Genomic DNA, 20,415 nt, shown 5'->3' on the forward strand with positions numbered 1-20,415 from the left:
CAAAGCCTATGAAATGCTTTACAAACATCTTATTACTACGTTGAGGCAAGAATGAATAAGCCTGACGCTGAGTCGGCTGGCTAGTGAAGGCGTCAGTCCTTTCCCATGCCTCCCCCTGACTCACCTGTTGGACAGGTAGGGGGAAGGGGAGAATAATGAGTCTTACCTGCTTAGGGCTAGGGTGGGGCAAGTCACGCCCCACCTGTTCCATTGGCTTTTTCCTTAGTCTTACTGACAGCCCTCTGTCCAATCATGAGGAAGAAACTTTCTATTTGCCAATAGATGCAGAGTGAGGATGAGACCTCAAGTTGGCGTCCACCCCAGAGCCGACTGGCAGTCACTGGGGCCAATGGTGAGCGCATAAACAGAGGCGGTCGTGGTAGAGGTCCCGGCGCGAGGCTCCGCCCCTCGATGGGATAGTCAGGCTGGGCAGCCAGTGAGATAGCCTCAGCGGGTGGGAGTCTCCCTAGGAGGCGGAGCTTCGAGGGGGCGAGAGGTGTGGCTTGGCTGTCAGGTCCCTTTGCCTTTTGTTCGGTTACTGAGTTGCTGCCTTGGCCAGAGTCCGGAGCAGCCGCCGCCCGAGCGCGCCGAGCTCAGTTCGCTGCCCGCGCCGGCTCCCTCCCGGCCAGACCCGACCCCGACCCCGCTCAGCCCGGCTCCACGCTCAGGTACGAATCACAGCGGGAGAGTAGGGACAGCAAGCGACCGAGAGGCTGGTTCCAGCGGTTTCAGGGCAGGTGAGGGCGGGTGCCAGGGAGCGCATCCTACACCAGCGACAGGGGGCGCGCTGGGGTCCGGGGCGCGGGGACCCTTGGGACAAGCGATCCGGGTTGGAGCGCCCCTCCAGGCTCGGTGAACCGCAGGTCTGAGAAGGGCGGGGAGGAACTAGGGCAGGTGCCTCGGAGTTCGCGCTTCCCCTAGGGCCCGCGGAGCTTGCTCGACACAGCGTCCCTGACTCTCCCCTGGAGCTGACCAGACAGACTTTGACCCGCTCCGCCTGGTCCAGGAGCCCACAGTGACAGGAATTTACCGCTCGAGAAACTTGCTGCCTGGTCTCTTTGGGGCCACCCTCACCCCACCCCACGCGTCATCCTCGCTTTCCCTCCCTCCCTACTCCCCCAGGCCTGGGTGGGGCCCTATTGTCTGCGCCCAGCTTACCCAACTGTGGGGGCCGAGTGCACATTTTCCCAGGGACGCGATTCCCACCTGCTGAGCAGAGCAGGTGAGCGCTTGGGGGACAGAGGCCCTGCCCTGTAGCTCGGAGCTGGACCTGTGGCGCCTCCCTCCACTCTAGTGTACGCTGGTCTATGCCTTCTTCTACGGAGGTGGGATGGGGTGACGGGGGAACTGGTGAAGGGTCTGAGCTCAGTGCCCTACCGATGTCTGACACTAGTGGCTTGGCCTTGGAGTCTGGGCCGGTAGAGAAAATTAAGAAGCACTCGCCCAGTTTTGGTAGCTGTGTTTTCCAGCGTGTTGATAGGGAAACAGCAATATCTTTTGATTTCTGCAACCCATTATTGTTGAGAAATCACTCCAAACAAACTTTCCAGGAGAAAGTAACCATGGGAGCCTTTTCTAGGATTTCCCCGTATCCTTGTTGAGAGCTGATTCTAGGCTTGGTGGTACTTCTTGGAGGAAAAGCCCCTTCCCCTAGTCTGCTCCAAGCTGAACGGAGGCCGGTGGTGTGTGCTTTGACCCTGTTCTCCCTGCCCCCCCTCCATCCTGTTTGCTAGGCCCCTAGGGCTTGAAGTAGGGACCAATGGAGGTGGGATGGGGGCGTTGCTGAAAGGGGAAGTGTCTTCTTCCTTCCCCTTTCCCCTCCTCCCGGGACCACCACACCCCCTTATATGAGGCCTGTTAAGTGTCTCTCCTAAGCTCTGCCCCTTTCCCAGGAATGGGCTTGGGGCAGGGCTGGGCCAAAGTAGGAAGATTGGGAAGAGTGATGAGTCTTTCCCTAACTCCCCCATTCCATCCCCCATTTTATTTAGCTGGCTGACAATTGAGGCAGGATAGCATAGGGCGGGGAATGCTGCTTGCCGGTTCGCTGGGTTTCTAAATTATGAAGGTGCATTCTTTCTAGAGGACTCGCCAGAAGTCGCTCCTCCACCCACTCTTTTCCTGAGTGTTTGGCGGGGAAAGTGGGACAGGAGGAGGTCTTTGCTGAGGAAGGCTTCTTCCATGCCAGGCACCCTCAGGCTGAACAGTGTGATCACGTCCTCTCCCCTTGCCTCCCGTGTGCCGGCCGAGAGCTCTCCTCTGGCTGGAATTGTGAACTTTCTACTTGGGCTGGTTTAGACAAATCTGAAGAGTGGCCTCTTCAGAGGCGTTTCGAGCCCACAGAGCAAGAATGCCCAGCACTAGCCTGGGACACAGGGAAGATGGGGCGAGGGTCGTGAGCGCTGCTTCTTCTGACTCACCTGGAAGCCCAGGTGGTGCTTGGTTGGAGAGTGGAGGTGGGCGACAGACTCTTCCCTGAAGGAGAACCCCCTTAGGTCCTGTGGGTTACCACAGATATGTGTGGCCACCCTCAAGAAGCACGGGGTATGGGGCATGAAGTTTAGGCCCATGCAACCTGTCTCCCCTCCTCTCTGTGCCAGGGTGGGGGAGGGGAAGGCATTTTAATTTCATGAAGAGACAGTACTGAGGAAGTATGGCTAGGAGCTGCCTGGCCCAAGCTGGCTTCTGACCGGACTGGAGGGAGGGGAAGCAAAGGTAGGATCCGATTAGTCATTTCTTGCCAGATCAAGTCTGGGCTTGGGTGACAGGAGCCTCCTCCGCACCCAAGCTCCACCCCACTTCCCTCTGGAGCCGCCGTCTGGCCTGCTAAGGTTGAGCTTGGAGAATGCAGCCTGTGGGAACGGAAGGTCAGGCGGAGCCTGACTGACTGATTTCCTTCCTGGGGGCCCCACAGGCCATTGCCCAGGAGAGGAAGGCCTGTCCTCCTGCAGAGCTACTTTAGAACAAGGTGACACATTTGGCTGGTCCACAGAAGGACAGCGATCTAGAGAGATAGTCTAAGGGGGCAGCTCTGAGAGCTGGGACGTGGGGGGACTGAGCTGGCTTGAGTCTCTGAACGGTGTCTCCTTACCTGTGCAGCCTGGGTCAAGGCACCTTGCTTCTTAGGCTCAGTGACCTCAGGAATAAATAAACCTAGCGACCCAGAAAGTACTTGATTGATGGTCAGTAAAAGCCAGAAGACGATCTGGTACCAAGCTCTTTCACTACAGTGGCTCTCACTAATCATGCCTACAGAGGCAGCCGCAGTTAATGTCTTCCTCAGAAATGCAAGGAAGGTTAGTACCTTGCCCAGTGGTGCGCAGCTAGACTCAAGAGAGCCCTAAGCTCAGACCTCATTCTGCTCTTTGGCTCCACTGCAACTCATGAAGGATTTCTCCCCCCCACCACCACCTTTTTTCTTTTGGGTGATAAAGACCAAATCTAGGACCTTGCACAAACTTAGACAAGCACTTTCCCATGAATCCATCAGCAGCCCCGGAAGCACCTCTAACTGTCCTTTCTTGACAGAGTCTCCCGTAGCCTAGGATAGCCTCTGAGATTCACCTTGAACTACTTTTCTTTTCCTTTTTCTTTTCTTTTCTCTTCTTTCTAAGACGGGGTCTCAATGTGCAGCCCTAGCTGGCCTAGAACTTGCTATATAGACTGGGGGCGGGAGGGGCTCAAACTCAGAGAGCTACCTGCTTCTGTTCCCTAGGATAACAGGTGTGTGCTGCTGTGCCTGGCAAAAATTTTAAAACAATCATCATCATCATCATATTTATATTTTGTGTGGGCCTGTGTGTCTGACTATGCGCAGGACACAGTACATCTGTAGAGATCAGAGGACAACTTTCAGGAGTTGTTTTTTTTTTTTTTTTTTTTTTTATCTTCCATGGATCCAATTTAGCTTTAATACAATCAGCCCATCTCTCAACTGTTCAGACTTTGAACTTGTGATCCTCCTACCTCCACCCCTCAAGTGCCGGCATTACAGCATGCAGCACTGTAGCTGGCTGATCCCGTGCTGGGGCTCGAACCCAGGGCTTCATATATATATACATACGCTCAGCAAGCACTCTACCAAGGAAGCTATCTATCTCTTTAGCCCTAAATGGAAGTTTTCTGTTGCCCCTTTCAGAGGGCCTCAGCTCAGAGGATAGAAGGGAATTTAGGAGAGCCCTGCTAGACGTGTGGGGGTGGAGAAGGCGGGACAGGTTTGTCAGGTGGGAGTGACTCACCACCCTGGCGGCCCAGTTCTCCTCACTGTGGTCCGCGGTAAAGCAGCTAGCTCCCAAAGACCAGGAGCTGTGAGGGTCTAAGTGAGGGGAGACCAGAGGGAAGGACAGCGTGGCTCAGAGCTTTCTAGACTGAGATAGGATATGGGAGCTATCTGCTCCCCTAGTGTCTGCGGCTTTGCCAAGTTTAAGTGGGGGCGGGGCGGGGAGCGCTCTCTGGAGAATAGAGACACATGAGTCAGATTTAGGCTTGGGTGAGAGTCCTGCTGGATCATGCCAGGTAGCACAGCCAGGCTGCTTGGAGAGGAGTTTTCTACTGCTCTGTCCTGGCTGGAAACCCTAGCATCTGGGCTATGAAAACTGCTAGGAGTAAGGTGAGGGGTTGTGTGTGTGGGGTACCTGTCAGCCAGAGTCCTAACCCCCAACTGAGGATTTGGTGATGCGTGGTCTTCTTAGATATGACTGATCTGGGCTCCTCTGCCAACCCAGCACCTGGCACCAGAATGGGGCTAGGTTGCGCCTGCATACTGGTACACCCTGAAGACTGAGGCTCGTAACTAGCAGATCTTAAGATCAGGATGGAACCGCGCGCACGGCATGATTACTGATCTTAGAGAAGACAGCCCTAAGCAAGGAGCTTTGGCTGGGAAGCACAGTGGGCGAATGAAGTCTTTCTGGCAGATTACCACACAGGGCGTGCGATGATGGGCCTGTGGCTTTCCAGCAAGCACCCTGAGGCAGACAGGGACAAGGTGGGTGGGGGTGGGGTGGGGGCACACAGATGTCCTTATGAAAAGAAGAGCCTAGACAGAGAAAAAGACTTCCTATCCAGAAAACAGTCTCAGATCCCCCCCCCCCCCCCCAAGCAGAGTTAGAGAGGATTGTGAGCTGCCATCTGGGTTCTGGGAACTGGTCTGGGTCCTCTCCAAGAGCAGAAAGTGCTCTTAACTGCTGAGACATCTCTCCAGCTCCAGATGGGAGGTCTTCACTTCAAAAGGAGAAGCAGGTGGAGGCTCATGGTAGAGTCTCTTCTGGAGAGGGCCACCTTTGGCCCGGAGGCACTTCCTGTGGGTGAAGAGTCAGTCTGAGACCCTACTGAATCCTCCTCGGAGGGAACTTCGTTTGGGGACTTTGGGAAGAAGAACCAAACAGGGCCAAATGGAAAACTGGGCATCTGGCAGCTGGCTGGCCCAGTAACTCTGAAAGAAAAAGGTAGTGAGACGGGACTGAGACGGGCCAGGACAGGTCACTGGGATTCCTGTCTCCGCAGATGACAGACACCCTGAGGCCTTTCTCTTGGGACGTGGTTGACTGTCCCATTTTCCAGCAACTTCCTGGGCTAGGTTTGAAGAGAGTGAGTTCTTGGACTGTCTGCTTGTGCTAGCCTCCTGGCCTCTTAACTTTTGGTTGGCTGCAGAGGAGGGTGCTCAGCTTTCTCTGCGGTTTACCAGTGTGGAGAGAGAGAGATCTTATGTCTAGTGATGGCGAGAAGAGGCGGGGCAATCAACATACTGCCTCGCTGTGGGTTGTCCCTCTGCCTCCCTTCTCTGAGAAACCCATATTAGTTCCTTTTGTTTGTTTGTTTGATTTTGTTTGTTTGTTTTTAAAGATAGAATCTCTATGTATCCCTTTCTGAGTGTCAGGATCAAAGGCATGCTCTACCGTACTCAGTTGGTCATATATTTGTTTTTTTTTCCCTCATGAGAGGATTTTCTGTGCAGCCCTGGCTATCTTGGAACTCACTCTGTAGACCAGGCTGGCCTCAAACTCTTGCCTCTACTTCTGGAGTTCTAGGCTCAAAGGTGGGCACCATCACCGGCTGGCTAATCTTTCGTTTTTTGCCTTTTTTTTTTTTTTAAAGGAATGCACAGAAGTTTGTGAGAATAAAAAGCTGTTCTTAATCTGTGTGGGGCAGCCATCTTGAACCTTCCTCTCCTCCCCGCAGCCCTCCTATCTTCTGCTCTTGACCTTCTGCCTTCACTGTGAGCTCTGTATACAGTGGTGATCTGCTTTTACTCCTGCACAATACAGGGATTAGAACCCAGGGAGGCTTCCTAGCATGGCGTACTCTTGGCTACTCTCTGTGAAGCCCTCCTATGCCCTCACCCTGACAAGTACGAATTTATTTGGGAGGTGGGTCTGGGCTGTTGCCGCATACAGGTTGAAGTCAAGGGACAACTTGCAAAAGTCAGTTCTGTCCTGCTATGGGGATTAAACTCAAGTCATCAGGCTATGCTGCAGGCACCTTTACCTGCTGAACCATCTTAGCAGCCCCAACCAAGGCATGTGCATGAAGCCTTCTTGCAAAGCTTTTGCTTGCTGCAGCCTATGTTGTCCGGTCATTAAGGGTTTAGGTCCCTCCTATCCAGCCCTACCCCTGCAACATCCTAACCCTAACTGGCTGGCACCCAACTGCTGTTAATGGGTCTGCCTAAGCCCCAATGGTGCTGGCTAGTGGCTTGTAACAGCTGGAGTAACTTTCCACTCCCCGGAGTCCCGTTTTGGGCTCATCTGCTGGCTTGGCATGCTGTCCTCATCAGGGATGCAGCTGCAGCTGGAGCCCTCCGTTAGGGGAACCCTGAGCTTCCCTAGGTCAGGCCACTTGGCCGGGCCATTTCCCCCTGCTACACATCCCCTCCATTTTCCCACCCGGCTCTGTTTGCTTTGGGAAGCCGCCCAGAAGAGAACAAACAGCAGTTGGGTCATGGCCTGAGCCTCTCCCACTCCAGACCTCTTCTCAGCCATGGTCTGGCCTGGGCTGCCCTCCAGGCTGGAAGTGAGAATGTTCCTTTGAAACTTCCCTTGTCTTCTCCGGGCCTTAGCATCCACCATGCACGAGTAGCTCCTGCTGTCTCTCTTGGCCATCCTGGTGATGGAAACCACAGTGTCTGCCCAGGAGCCTCTCGCCGTGGTAGAATGGGGCCCTGGGGGACAGTGAGGGCTTCCCTCCTGGAATCAGCAGTCTCTAGAAATTTCTATGTGCGAACCATGACAGTGTGTGTTTCTTTCTGTCCTTGGGGCTGGGGGCAGGTTCTCAGCTGGATCCAGAGGCCCCGAGCAGGAAAGCTTAGGGCTGGTGTCCTCTCTAAGCCCTTCCCCGAGGTGGAGACTGTTCTGTCTGGACTGGCTACTGCTTCAGGCTGAAGGAGAGGCAGGGAGGGTGGCAGGTCTGTTCAGGTCGAATGCAGTCTGAGGAAAAGGGGTCCCATGACTAAGTAAATGATCTGACTTGCCAAAAGGCCCACAGCTAGTTAGGTGTTGGCTATGATGGAGACCCTTTGCAAAGATGCTTACCCTACCCCCTACCGCTCCGCTCCTGCTTTGATGTAAGCCTGTGGATCTGGGTGTGCATAGGGTACCAACCTCTAGCCCAGAGGACCTCTGGGAGAGCCCAGCTCTGTCTGCCATGTGTGCCTTTGTTTCTGCACCCAGGTCCGGCCCAGCCTCTCAGGCAGCCTGCTCCTGAGCCCATTTCTAGGTGTTTTACTGTCGCTTAGCAGAGCAGCCTGGCTGTGCCTGTTGCTTGACTGTCCCTGCAGGTGCTGGCTAGGCGGGAGGCTGCTGTCACTCTTGGTGCGGTTATTTTTAAAGTCAGGACTGGGCGTCATTCTGCAGGACGGCTTGGATGGAGGGCGCTAGTGCCAGCACCCCAGCTGGCTGTACAGAAGAACAGGCAAGAAGGGCGGGGCTCTTACCCCCAGTCTGGAGCCAGTGGGGGAAGGGCCCTCTGCGTACCCTTCAAGGGCCCGTGTCTTCTTCTCTCTTCCTGCCCTCCTACTCCACCCTGTGATCTCTAAACTGGCTCCTTCCTCCCTGCCACCAACAATGGAGCAGAGTCCCGCTGCTAAACAAAGGTCCCCCTTTCAACGAGGAAACCCGCCCTGTCTCTGTCTCCGTCTCTACCCATCTCTGGCCCAGTGCCTGGGCAGGGCCCCACCACTGTCTTGCTCACTTCCACCCTGGTTCTGTCCAGGGCCATTGCAGAAGGTCTGACCCGTGGATCCAGGGTGAAGAATGCTGAGACCGAACTGGGTGCGGCCTCTCCGCCCTGAGAACGGCCAAACCTGTACTTTTGCTTGTGGTGGAAGAATTTCCCAGGCTCTCTTGAGGAGTTAGTAGGGAGAAAGGTGAGGTTGATTGACCATCCCGTCTGATGGCTGACTACCAGCCTTCCTGTTGCGAGAGTGAGAGTCTCTGTCTCTGTGAAGAGTTCTGGAGTGTCCCCTCTCTGAGTTGCTTTCTACTCTACCTCTACGTCCCTTAGCTGACACAGGAACCCTAGTATCTTATTAGAATCTGGCACATTGGCGTCGGTGCTTCTTCTGAGATCATGGGGCCAGCCTTTCCCGGGTTAAAAAGCACCCAAAGGGACTGGAGAGATGCCTCAGAGGTTAAGAGCACCAGCGGCTCTTCCAAAGGACCCGGGTTCAGTTCCCACCGCTCACGCGACAGCTCACATCTGTCTGTAACTCCATTTCCAGAGGATCTGACACCCTCACACAGACATGCATGCAGTCCAAACACCAATGCACTTTTAAAAAATAAATAAAATCCTTTAAAACAAACCAAAGACATCCAAAGATTCCCAGCATATATGGTAGAGCTGAGACCCTAATCTGACCAGTACATAGACGGGAGGCCCTCCACCTGTGATCACCCTCATCCTTACCTTTCCCTTCCTCCCCTTGGTCAGAGGGCTCAGCTTCTCCCAGACTCTTAAGAGGTGGACTAGATCCTAGTCCACAAGTAAGGCAGACCCAGCACTGAGCAAAATGCCACCATTTCTGCAACTTGGAGCCTCTGTTTCCCCACCTCCATATTGGGAATCAGCAAAGGCCTACCAGCAGGGTTGGAATTCACCGGCTATTAGAGAACTGGATGCGTGCCCTCTGATATCCTTTGACCTCTGCCTGGCCCTGGGCAGCTTTCCAGCCCTTCGCTTCCTTTGGCTTCAGGCCTGGCCAGCTGGGCCTGAGGACCAGCCTGTGAGTGAACCCCTCTCTCCTGAGGCTACCCTTGACTGCAGTGTGCCCTTCTGAGCTGGGGCTAGTCCTTGGTTTAAGATGAGCCTTCTCCCATCTCTCTGGGTCCTAGATGGCTGGTTGCCTGGCTGTCTCAGTGGAAGGCAGCTTTGTGGTTGGACTGGGGAGTTCATGGCTACGGGCGCAGTTCTTCCTCACCTTCTTGGACCGAACACTTTGCCTCCATTGGGCACTGGAGAGTCAGTGCTGGTGGGTTTCACTCTCTCTCTCTCTCTCTCTCTCTCTCTCTCTCTCTCTCTCTCTCTCTCTCTTTTGGTTGTTTGGATTTGGTTTTTTCGAGACAGGGTTTCTCTGTATAGCCCTGGCTGTCCTGGAACTCACTCTGTAGACCAGGCTGGCCTCAAACTCAGAAATCTGCCTGCCTCTGCCTCCCAGAGTGCTGGGATTACAGGTGTGCGCCACCACCACCACCACCAGGCTCGGGTTTCACTTTCTTAAGAGCTCAGGGTTCGGGGGTCTTCCCCCTACCTCCCAAAGATGATTTCTGCAACCCACTCATTCCTCCCAAGCTCCTCAAGTTTTTCTCTTTGGGAGACACACTTGGGGCAGAGGACAGGATAGGGGGAGGGGGTAGTGGTGGGGGAGGTAGGATTTTCTCAAGTGGCCCTCCTCCAAGCTCCTGATTTCCCATGTCTCCCTGCTGGAGCCTGGAGGAGGGGAGCATGAGAAGGCGTCGGGAAGTGGATTCTAAAATAGCTACTCCAAGCAAGTGTCTGGGAGCAGCTGTGCACATCTGGTGGCACGGAGCCTGCTGTCGGTAGCCTGGGCCTGCTGTTGTTTATCAACCCCAAACGAAACTCTGAGTCACCCAGGATGGCGGGAAGGGAGGAAGGTGGCAGCTGGGAGCTGGTGCTGCTCCTGCCTCTGTCTGTTTTAGGACTGCTTTTGGCAGGGGAGGGGCTGGGAGTTCATCATGCTTTCGGGTTTTTTTTTTCTTTGAAACAGTGTCTTCTTTTGTAGCTGGTCTCCCACTGGTGAACCTTTTATCCCAGTCTCCTGGGTACAGGCATGACAGGCGTGTTCTACCATGCCCCTCTGTCGTCATGCTCTGAAAGGTGGGGCCGGGGCTGTCACTGAGAAGAGGCCCCTGATTCTCTTTGTTCCTGGGGTGGCGCCTCTCAGTATACCAGCTGCCCCACCCTAATTTTTGCAGGTTCCCCCCCCATCATGGTGGAACAACCTGTTTGAGAGATGCTAGGCACCACCCCATTTTACGAGTGGATTAGCCTGGGCTCTGTTCATTCTCTGAGGCAGTATTGGAGCGTAGAGGCAGAAGACTTCAGCATCAAGCTTTCTTATGCCTGATCCCTTCTCTGGTCCCATCTCTAGCCAGTTTCCATATCTATAAGTTGGAGAACAAAGCTTTGAAACCCATGTGCAAGGCTGATGGTATTTGTGAGGGGTCTGGAGGTAGGTGTGGGCACATAGTAGGTCCTCAGACATTCTATTGTCTCTCTGCATGACTGCCTGTATGTAGGTGGTGGTGGTGGCAGTAGGGTCAGTGCCCATGACAGTGGGACCAAACAGACCAAATGGGGAGACCACATCAAGTAGGTGCAGATGCCCATGAGCCTTAAAGTGGCCCTGAGTCCTCAGAACAGGGTGAGAGTCCTCAACAGTATGACCACCCCAGAGGCCTGCCCCACTCCATGCTGCTAGCCTGGATTCCAGGAATTGGATGGTGAATGAACATCCTAGGGGTGAGGCAGTTAGGACAGCAACAACCTGGTCCCCACCAGTTAACACCTACTAAGTGCTGCCACCATAGCGCGTCTTAGACAGTCCCAAACACTGTCTTCCCGGCATCCAGATGAGTGTGGTGGAATGTCTGAAGCCACTGGCACCCAAGGAGAGGTGGACTGGCGAGGAAGTAGTTTGCCAAGATTTGAACTGGTCTGTAGAGCTCAGAAGGCTGGGAAAGCTGGGAGCTGGAAGAGAGGAAGCGCTTGGTTAAACTTGACCTTCTGGAATATGAGATTCAGGAACTCTGAGGGAGCCCTGGGCGACCCAGAGAAACCTGTCGGACAGCTTCCCTGCCCCACCCAGTCTCTTATCCAATGGGGGACAGGTGTGCGCCAGCCTCTGCAACCTTTCCCAGAGGACTCCAGTGGAGTTGAGGGCAGGTCTACAGAGCTCCACAGCTGCCGCCTGAAGCCCTTAGTTCCTTTTCCACTGGAAATGTGGGAAATGTGGGGTTGGGGCAGGCTGGCGAGTGAGCCTGGGCTGGACCAGAGGCATCTGGCTGTTTCCTGTCTCCACACCAGAGCTGGAGAATGCAAAAACACAATGCTTATCCATAATGACTCCTCTACAGTCCTACTGTGCACCATGCTGTCTTCTAGTTGGGAAGCCCCTTTGTGGGCTGGGCATTCCTGTACCTTGCTGTCTGTAACCATTCTGAGGCCCTTGAGGCTATGGTAAGGCTTCCGGAGGAGGGTAGATTTTAGGGGTGAGGGCTACAGCTGGGTTGAAACTGGAGGTAACGGTGTCCCTCCTGCCAGCTGACATTGTGCTCCTGTTTTTTGTCCTCAGCAGCCACCATGGAGGTGATGAACCTTATGGAACAGCCCATTAAGGTGACGGAGTGGCAGCAGACATATACCTACGACTCAGGCATCCACTCGGGCGTCAATACCTGTGTGCCCTCTGTCAGCAGCAAGGGCATCATGGACGAGGATGAGACCTGTGGCAGACAGTACACACTCAAAAAGACAACCACCTATACACAGGGGGTGCCGCAGAACCAAGGTCTGGACTCTGGGGTTTTCTCCTTTTGGGTTTTTTGAGACAGGGGTTCTCTGTGTAGCCCTGGCTGTGCTGGAACACCTCTGTAGATCAGGCTGGTTTTGAACTCCCAGAGATCTGCCTGCCTCTGCCTCCCAAGTGCTGGAATTAAAGGTGTGTACCACCCGGCTTCACAGTTCCCACTCTTGAGGACACAGGAAGTCTTCATGGAACATGTGGCTACTCAGAGATAGATACAGAAGTCACCCCAGTGAATTCTGAATGTGTCGGGAGGCATAGGTGCTGACCCAGGGTGCCACTGGGGCGCAAAGGTCTTGGCTTCTGGGATCTTAGGAATGCAATAAGGAGACTTGATTGGTACCCCCCAGGGTGGGAGTTGGAGAGACCATGGGATTATCGGGAAGACATATTCTTTCCACTCCAGGAACCTCGTGTCTGATGAGAGAGACAGGGAACAACCCGCCCCACCCCACCCCCCAGTCTGGTGGAAGAGTCACAGTGTTCAAGCTTAGGCTGGGCTAGCCCATGGCAAACAGATGTACTGAGGATGGGCATGGGGTAGCTGATTCAGTTGTGGGTTTCTATCACAAAGGCAAATATTCTACTGGTCCAGGTGTTCCCTTCCCTTCTGGGACAAAGGTTTACTTGGCTTTAGGACTGTCATTCGCAGATGCTCCCAGGGCCCTAAATGGTCCAGGGGATGAGATTTAGGGCCTGGGCTGTTGTAGGAGATTTGGGGCTGGTTAGGGCTCTATGAACTGAGCCTCTGTGTCCTAGGTCTCCTTCTTGGCTGAGCAGGTAGGAACCTCTCTGTGCCTGGCTGGGCCAGGGGTATTCCTAGGAGCTAAAGGAAGGTGTATAGGTAGGAGATCCCAGTGGGTAGCCTCTCCTTCCTCGTTAATTAGAGAATGACCTTCCTGCCTCTCTACTGGAGAATTGGGACATTTGCCACAGCAGGGTTATATGGGACTTTTTTTTTTTCTTTTTTTATTATTTTTTAAGATTTATTTATTTTATTTATTTATATGAGTAAACTTTAGCTGTCTTCAGACACACCAGAGGAGGGCATCAGATCCCATTACAGATGGTTGTGAGCCACCATGTGGTTGCTGGGAATTGAACTCAGGATCTCTGGAAGAGCAGTCAGTGCTCTTAACCACTGAACCATCTCTCCAGCTCCCGGGACTTTTTTTAAAACAGCCCCAGCCTACCCAGAGGTGGAACTCAGCAGTTCCCTTGAGGACTCTCGCTCCTGCCTTCTCAAAACCAGCCTCCTGTCCTGTCTCTTGATTGGCTATGTGGCCTTGGCTGGTGATCTGGGACTCCTTTTGGGCCCCTGTGCAGGGAGAGAGTTGCTACTTTGTGGAGGATGAGTTGTGTAATTAGAATGAAGTTTAGCTTGTCTGATGTCATGACTGGCTGCCCGGCTGGTTGCAGGTGGAGCTGCAGCGGGGCTCTGGGCTCTTGAGTCCACTGCTTTTATGACCCCGGTGTCTAGTGTCCTGCAAAGTGGAGATACTATACTTGTCTTGTAAGATTATTGTTGACAGATTAAATAAGAAAGGTGCTTAACACAGTGTCGGGCATACAGGTGCTCCACCATTAGCTATTTTTTTCATCTGTCATTTACGTGTCTATGTCAACATATGTGCACAGTGACCCCTGGAGGCCAGAAGGAGTCCTTTGGATCTTTTAGAGCTGGAGTCACATTGTTTGTGAGCTGCCTGAGGTGGGTGCAGGCATTAGAATAGAACTCTGATCCTCATGATAAAACGGCAGCCCTTAGCTACTGAGCCAGCTCTCCAGCCCCTGGTTTTGTTTTTCAGACAGTCTCACATAGGCTAGGCTGTCTTAAACTCACTGTGTAGCCAAGGATGCCCTTCAACTTCCGATCCTCTTGCTGCCCCTTCAGGAATGTTAACTGCAGGAGTGTACCACCATGCCTGCTTTTATTCACTGCCGGGAGTAGAGCCCTGTTCCAACTGAGCTACACAGCCAGCCAAAGCTGTTAGTAATTATTGCTGAACTGGCCATCATAGCAAAAGTATATGATGCCCCAGCTACTTGGTAGGATGAGGCAGGAGGATTACAAGTACAAGATTTACCTGAGTACAAAGTGAGTTCAAAGCCAATGTGGGAAAAATTAAAGTATTTTTAATTTTTTACGTGTACGACTGTGTACCTGCAGGTATGTATATGTACCAAATGGGTGCAGTGCTTATGGTGGTCAGAAGAGGGCGCCAGAACCTCCTGGAACTGGAGTTAGATATGGCTGTAGATGCTACCATGTAGGTGCTAGGAATGGACCCTGTTCTTCAGCCCCTATTTTTTTTTAAAGGCTGGGAATATAGCTCAGTGGTAGAATGCTTGCTGAGCAAGCGTGTGACCCTAACTTTACTTCCTAGAACTGTACTGCAATCCACACATTTATTGCTCCAGACATTTTGGTAATGATAGGTGTCAGACATGAGTCTTATAAAAGCAAGTCATAGCTGTGATCTTAGTTATCGTAGGGTTGGGTGAGCTAGATGGACCTCATGCTATAAATGGGACGATACAGACAAGGGTGATGATGATCCCCTAGGACCCTGGTTAGGTTCCCAATCACGAGTGATGCCCTGTACTTCAGAGGAATAAGAGGCAGCTCGGAGCCATGTCTGCAAAGCTTACCTTGCTCTTCAGGGTCCCTGTAAAAGCCTCCCGTAGCTCAGTCCTTGTGTCGTTTGGCTTTCAGGTGACCTGGAGTACCAGATGTCCACGACGGCCAGAGCCAAGCGGGTGCGGGAAGCCATGTGTCCAGGAGTCTCAGGGGAGGACAGCTCTCTACTCCTGGCCACCCAGGTGGAGGGGCAGACGACCAACCTGCAGCGCCTGGCTGAGCCCTCCCAGTTGCTCAAGTCGGCCATCGTACATCTCATCAACTACCAGGATGATGCTGAGCTGGCCACCCGGGCTCTGCCGGAACTCACCAAACTCCTTAATGACGAGGACCCGGTCTGTGAAGGGCTGGGAGGTGGGGCTGGATAGAGCCAGCTGCCCTTGGGGAGGAAGAGCCTGGGGCTGCCCGCTCAAGGTCTCACATACTTCCTCCAGGTGGTGGTGACCAAGGCGGCTATGATCGTAAACCAGCTGTCCAAGAAGGAGGCCTCCCGCCGCGCCCTGATGGGCTCACCCCAGCTGGTGGCGGCCGTGGTGCGCACCATGCAGAACACCAGCGACCTGGATACTGCCCGGTGTACCACCAGCATCCTGCACAACCTCTCCCACCACCGAGAGGGCTTGCTGGCCATCTTCAAGTCTGGAGGCATCCCCGCCCTAGTCCGAATGCTCAGGTACTTGCTTCTCCGCAAGCAGAGGGGCGGGGCTCCCAGCATCCTTTTCCTGGGCTTCCGTACAAGTTGTAACGGAGAATGCTTAAGAGTGCCCAGAGGCAAAACGGCACTGAGGGCGGAGCTTTGACTGCTGAGTGAGTCTGCTTGGTTAGAGTAGATGAGGGGCAGGGCTATCCCAGCAGGAGAGAACAGCATGGCCGACTCCCACCCAATTGTGCTTCCCCCCCCCCCCACCTTTCCTGGCCTTGTACTGATGTGAATGGGAGTTCTTTGAGGGTAGAAGCTGATTTCACTCCCCTCTGATCCTCTCGCAGAGCTTCTCCTATATGACCTTACACGCAGTAGTGACTCAGCTGTCCAGGGACCTAGCATGTAGTTAGCACAGCGAGGGACCTCAGATACCGGAGTAGAGAGAAGATGTGCTGTGTGTAGAAGTCTTTTAAGAGTGGAGCTGGCTGGGCATGATGGTGCTCTCCTGTAATCCCAGCCTTCAAGCGGTCTCAAGATGCAGATCCTTATGATTTCTGGGCCAACCTGATCTATACAGAGAGTTCTAGGCTAGCCAGGGCTACATAGTGAGAACCTGTCTTAGAAAGAAAGAAAGAAAGAAAGAAAGAAAGAAAGAAAGAAAGAAAGAAAGAAAGAGAAAGAAAGAAAGAAGAAAAGGGTGGGGTTGGGTCTGGGAGGGTGGCTCAGTCAATAGAGTATTTATTTATGTCTCAAGTATGATGGCCCAAGTTTAATCTCCAGCATCCATGGAAACATACTGGATGTGGTTGTGGTAAAGTGCTTCCCCAGCACTGGGGAAGTGGAGACCAGAAGCATCCCTGGAGTTTGCTGGCTGACCCGTTTAGCCTAATTGGTGAGCTCCAGGACAGTAAGAGACCCTGCGTCTAAAGAGGGGGATTGTGTTCCTGAGGATCACTCCTGAGTTTGTCTTCTGGCCTCCATACATGTTCATTCCCAGTGACACACCAACACACACATGCACATGCACATACACACGTGCACACACATGAGCAAAGTTAAATAAGGTTTGTGCTTAAGAAAGGATGAGATTTTGGTAAGGGTCTATTTGCATGGGGGGTGTTGATTTGGCGTGAACTTTCTGGATGTAAGTGGGGACTCCTTCCAGACCCACATTCAGGCCTGGGTTCTGGAAACTGACTCACATGGGTTCTGCCGCTTTCCCAGTTCCCCCGTAGAGTCTGTTCTGTTCTACGCCATCACCACCCTGCACAACCTGCTGCTCTACCAGGAGGGTGCCAAGATGGCGGTACGTCTGGCAGACGGGCTGCAGAAGATGGTGCCCCTGCTCAACAAGAACAACCCGAAGTTCCTGGCCATCACCACTGACTGCCTGCAGCTCCTGGCCTACGGCAACCAGGAAAGCAAGGTGCGTCCCTCCACCAAAGCCTACGGCACTGCAGTGGCTTCCGGCCACTTTGGAAGGCACGTTAATATGTGTACACAGATGAATTAGGTCTCTTATTCTACTTCTGAATTCTTGAGAACTAATATTTTAATGAGAAAAAAAATTAGGGATCAGGATATAACTCAGTGACAGAATATTGCCTAGCATCCTGAGTGACCTTGGATTCAGTCCTTACAATTAAAAAAAAAAATGGCTTGGGTGGAGAGATGGCTTGGAGGCCAGAAGGTGATAGATCCCCTAGATTTGAAATTACAGATGGTTATAGGCCACCACCATGTAGGTGATGGGAATCGAACCTGGGCTCTCTGGAAAAGCCACCAGTGCTCCTAACTGCTGAGCCCTCTCCAGCCCTCTGTGTACGTTAGGCAGGGTCTCACTAACCCAGGCTCACCTAGAATCCTTCATCTTATCTCCGTCTCCCAACTGCTGGTGTAGAACACCAGACCTGGCAGAGCTAAAAAGGTCTTTTGGTTTTCACTTATTTACTTTTAAGCACTTCTAGACGTATCCGTGGGTTAGCTCTCTTTCCGAAAGGATTACAGTTCATTACACCACCGTCAGTGGTAATGGCTGTGACGAGCCTTTCTTTGCTACATCTTTGCTAGCATTTGTTATTATCATTTTCTTTCCCGAGCCATTTACACCTTAGTGGAAGCATTGTAAAGACAGCTTTGTCACCCCCACACATGCCTTCTGTCTTACACTCAGCCTTTCTCCCCTCCCCTCCCCTCCCCGCAACAGCTGATCATCCTGGCCAATGGGGGACCCCAGGGACTTGTGCAGATCATGAGGAACTACAGCTATGAGAAGCTTCTGTGGACCACCAGCCGTGTGCTTAAGGTGCTCTCCGTGTGTCCTAGCAACAAGCCTGCTATCGTGGAGGCTGGTGAGTGTGAGGACCGCAAGGTGGCTTGTGGGGGGACCCAGGGGCAGACTCAAACCTTGAGAACTCTTGCTACTTTTCCAGAAGACCAAGTTTGGTTCTCAGTCTCCACCTCTGGTGACTCACAACTGGCTGTAGCTCACATTGGGAGGGTCTCATGCCCTCTTCTGGGTACTGCACACCCCTGTGCACCCTCTCTCCACCCCAACACCCCCCCTACACACACACATACACACACACACACACACAACACACACACACAATAATAATAATCTTTAAAAACAAAAAAAGAGTGACCTTTGGGGTCAGGAGGATCAGGGCAAGTCCCTGCCCTGTCAATCTGGCTCCCTCAAGGCTGACAAGACTCCTGTCCCCTCCCAGGTGGGATGCAGGCTCTAGGCAAGCACTTGACAAGCAACAGCCCCCGCCTGGTGCAGAACTGCCTGTGGACTCTGCGCAATCTCTCGGATGTGGCCACCAAGCAGGTGAGAGGGGAGTCTGGACCTGAGCCAGTCTCCTAAACCATGCAAGCCTTCCACCTGGGCATGTGACCTCTGGGACCTGTGAGTCCTCCTCCTTCATGATGACAATCACACCTTAAGTGGGGGACTTTTATCTTCCATAGGGTTTGGGAAAGGAAGAGGAAAGGGGCTGACATGTTTTAGTTGGGGTTCAGGTAAGGGGACAATTTGGGCCTAGACCCTGGGACAGGACCAGTACTACAGGGGCTGGTGAGATGGCTCAGTGGTTAACAGCATTTGTCTGTGCCTCTGGTTACAGAGCGTCTGATGTCCTCACTTGCCGCTGAGGGCACCAGACACACACATGGTGCACAGATAGAAACACAGGCAGGCAGATCACCCATATACATAAATAAAATACCAGCTGTAGAGCACTGCAGTGTCAGGGCAAGTCTGAGGCACCACCTTCCGAGCAGACCTTATCACCACACCACCAAGCAAGCATCCTCCATGGGCTGCCATTTTGCATGGCCTCTGTGGGCTGCCATTTTGCATGGCCTCCGTGGGCATGTGCTCTCAGTCACCTAGAAAGGCAGCAAGCAGCTCTATTGATCGTGGAAGAAACTGAGGCTCAGCGTCGAGAGAGCCCATGTCCAGAGCTGGTAAATGGCAGAGCTGGCATTGTGACCCGTGATGTGTACCTCCAAGGCCTAGAGTCTTTCTGAACCACCACTAGCCCTATAAGCTCTTCTTGGGAGAAGAGAGGTTTTTGAATTAGGGATTTTTTTTTTTTGAAGTATATTTAGCTTGGGAACTCCTGGTATGACAGAGAAGGCCCAGCAAAGTAAGAACTACGTAAAGAACGACCCTGAAGCCTTTGACCCTGAACTCCCTCCTGACCAGAGGCCTCCTGCAGGCAGCAGGAATGAAGCACACAGGGCCTGAGCTTGGGGGCAGGCCTGCAGCTGTGGATCTGTGGAAGAGCTCAGCTCACTCTACTGCTCCAGGAGCTGCTTAGGGTGTCCCTCAGGGCCTGGGAGACCATGAGGTCAAGCAAGCCCAAGCCCTTCCGCCTATCTGTTCCCCTTGGACCTGCTGGAGAGGCTGTATAGAGATGGCTGGCTGTCCCTAACCTTTCGTGCGCTTCCTGTCTCAGGAGGGCCTGGAGAGCGTGCTGAAGATCCTGGTCAACCAGCTGAGTGTGGATGACGTCAATGTCCTCACCTGTGCCACGGGCACCCTCTCCAACCTGACCTGCAACAACAGCAAGAACAAGACGCTGGTGACGCAGAACAGCGGCGTGGAGGCGCTCATCCACGCTATCCTGAGAGCCGGAGACAAGGATGACATCACAGAGCCTGCCGTCTGCGCCCTGCGCCACCTTACCAGCCGCCACCCCGAGGCTGAGATGGCCCAGAACTCTGTGCGCCTCAACTATGGAATCCCGGCCATTGTGAAACTACTCAACCAGCCAAACCAGTGGCCACTGGTCAAGGTACCCAGTAAAGGCCACAGACACTGCTGTGGGGGGTAGGTGAGGGGTGTGTCCCCTGTTCAGGATATGGTAAGGGTGCAGGAAGACCTAGATAATAGGAAGCAGCTCTCATAGCCATTTTTACTTCAACGTTGTCTCTGCTCCAAAGACTGAGCCTTTTCATTTATCCGATCCTCCCTCCCTTATTTATTTTGTTTTGGGGGGACAGGGTCTCACTTTATAGCTCTGCTTGTCCTGGAATTCAGTAGTCCAGGCTGGCTTTGAAGTCACAAAGATCCTTCTGCCTCTGTCTCCCAACTGCTGAGACTAAAGGTGTTTGTCACCATTCCTGACTCTGGCTATTTTTTGAAACAAGGTCCCTGAGATGTAGCCCAGGCTTACAATCCTCTGGTCTCAGGCTCCTGACAGGTGAGGATACCATAGACAGTCCCACTTCAGCAATCTAGATACTTTTTTTTTTTCGAGACAGGGTTTCTCTGTGTAGCCCTGGCTGTCCTGGAACTCTCTGTAAACCAGGCTGGCCTCAAACTCAGAAATCCGCCTGCCTCTGCCTCCCAAGTGCTGGGATTAAAGGCGTGTGCCACCACCATCCGGCCCTAGATAATTTTTTTTTTTTCAAAGTACAGTCTCAGGTATCCCAGGCTAACTCGAGATTGTAGCTGAGGATCACCTAGATCCTCCTGCCTCAGCCTGTCTCAAGTGCTGGGGTTATAGCTATGTGCTACCACACCAGCTCTGTGGTGCTGGGGACCAAACCCTTTGTGTATCCTTGTGGGTTTTTTTTGTTTTT

The 20,415-nt window shown here is 53.1% G+C and overlaps 1 protein-coding gene across 3 annotated transcripts in view; it reads left to right on the forward strand.

The window, feature by feature from the left end:
• Nucleotides 1–517: 517 nt before the first annotated feature.
• The window catches only part of Jup (junction plakoglobin), a 29,024-nt gene continuing 9,126 nt past the window's right edge, over nucleotides 518–20,415 (forward strand). The window contains exons 1-8 of one of the 3 annotated variants that reach the window (XM_052195043.1): nucleotides 518–668; nucleotides 11,807–12,022; nucleotides 14,754–15,013; nucleotides 15,113–15,351; nucleotides 16,546–16,747; nucleotides 17,528–17,672; nucleotides 18,051–18,154; nucleotides 19,287–19,625. In XM_052195043.1, the coding sequence (XP_052051003.1) occupies nucleotides 11,815–12,022; nucleotides 14,754–15,013; nucleotides 15,113–15,351; nucleotides 16,546–16,747; nucleotides 17,528–17,672; nucleotides 18,051–18,154; nucleotides 19,287–19,625 (1,497 nt within the window). In that variant the 5' untranslated portion in view covers nucleotides 518–668; nucleotides 11,807–11,814. Of the gene's footprint in view, nucleotides 669–1,131; nucleotides 1,223–11,806; nucleotides 12,023–14,753; nucleotides 15,014–15,112; nucleotides 15,352–16,545; nucleotides 16,748–17,527; nucleotides 17,673–18,050; nucleotides 18,155–19,286; nucleotides 19,626–20,415 lie in introns of those variants that run through there. The other 2 variants (XM_052195044.1, XM_052195046.1) reach the window with 2 other exon arrangements.

This window comes from Apodemus sylvaticus, chromosome 10 (genome assembly GCF_947179515.1).
Source record: "Apodemus sylvaticus chromosome 10, mApoSyl1.1, whole genome shotgun sequence".
Classification (NCBI taxonomy): domain Eukaryota; kingdom Metazoa; phylum Chordata; class Mammalia; order Rodentia; family Muridae; genus Apodemus; species Apodemus sylvaticus.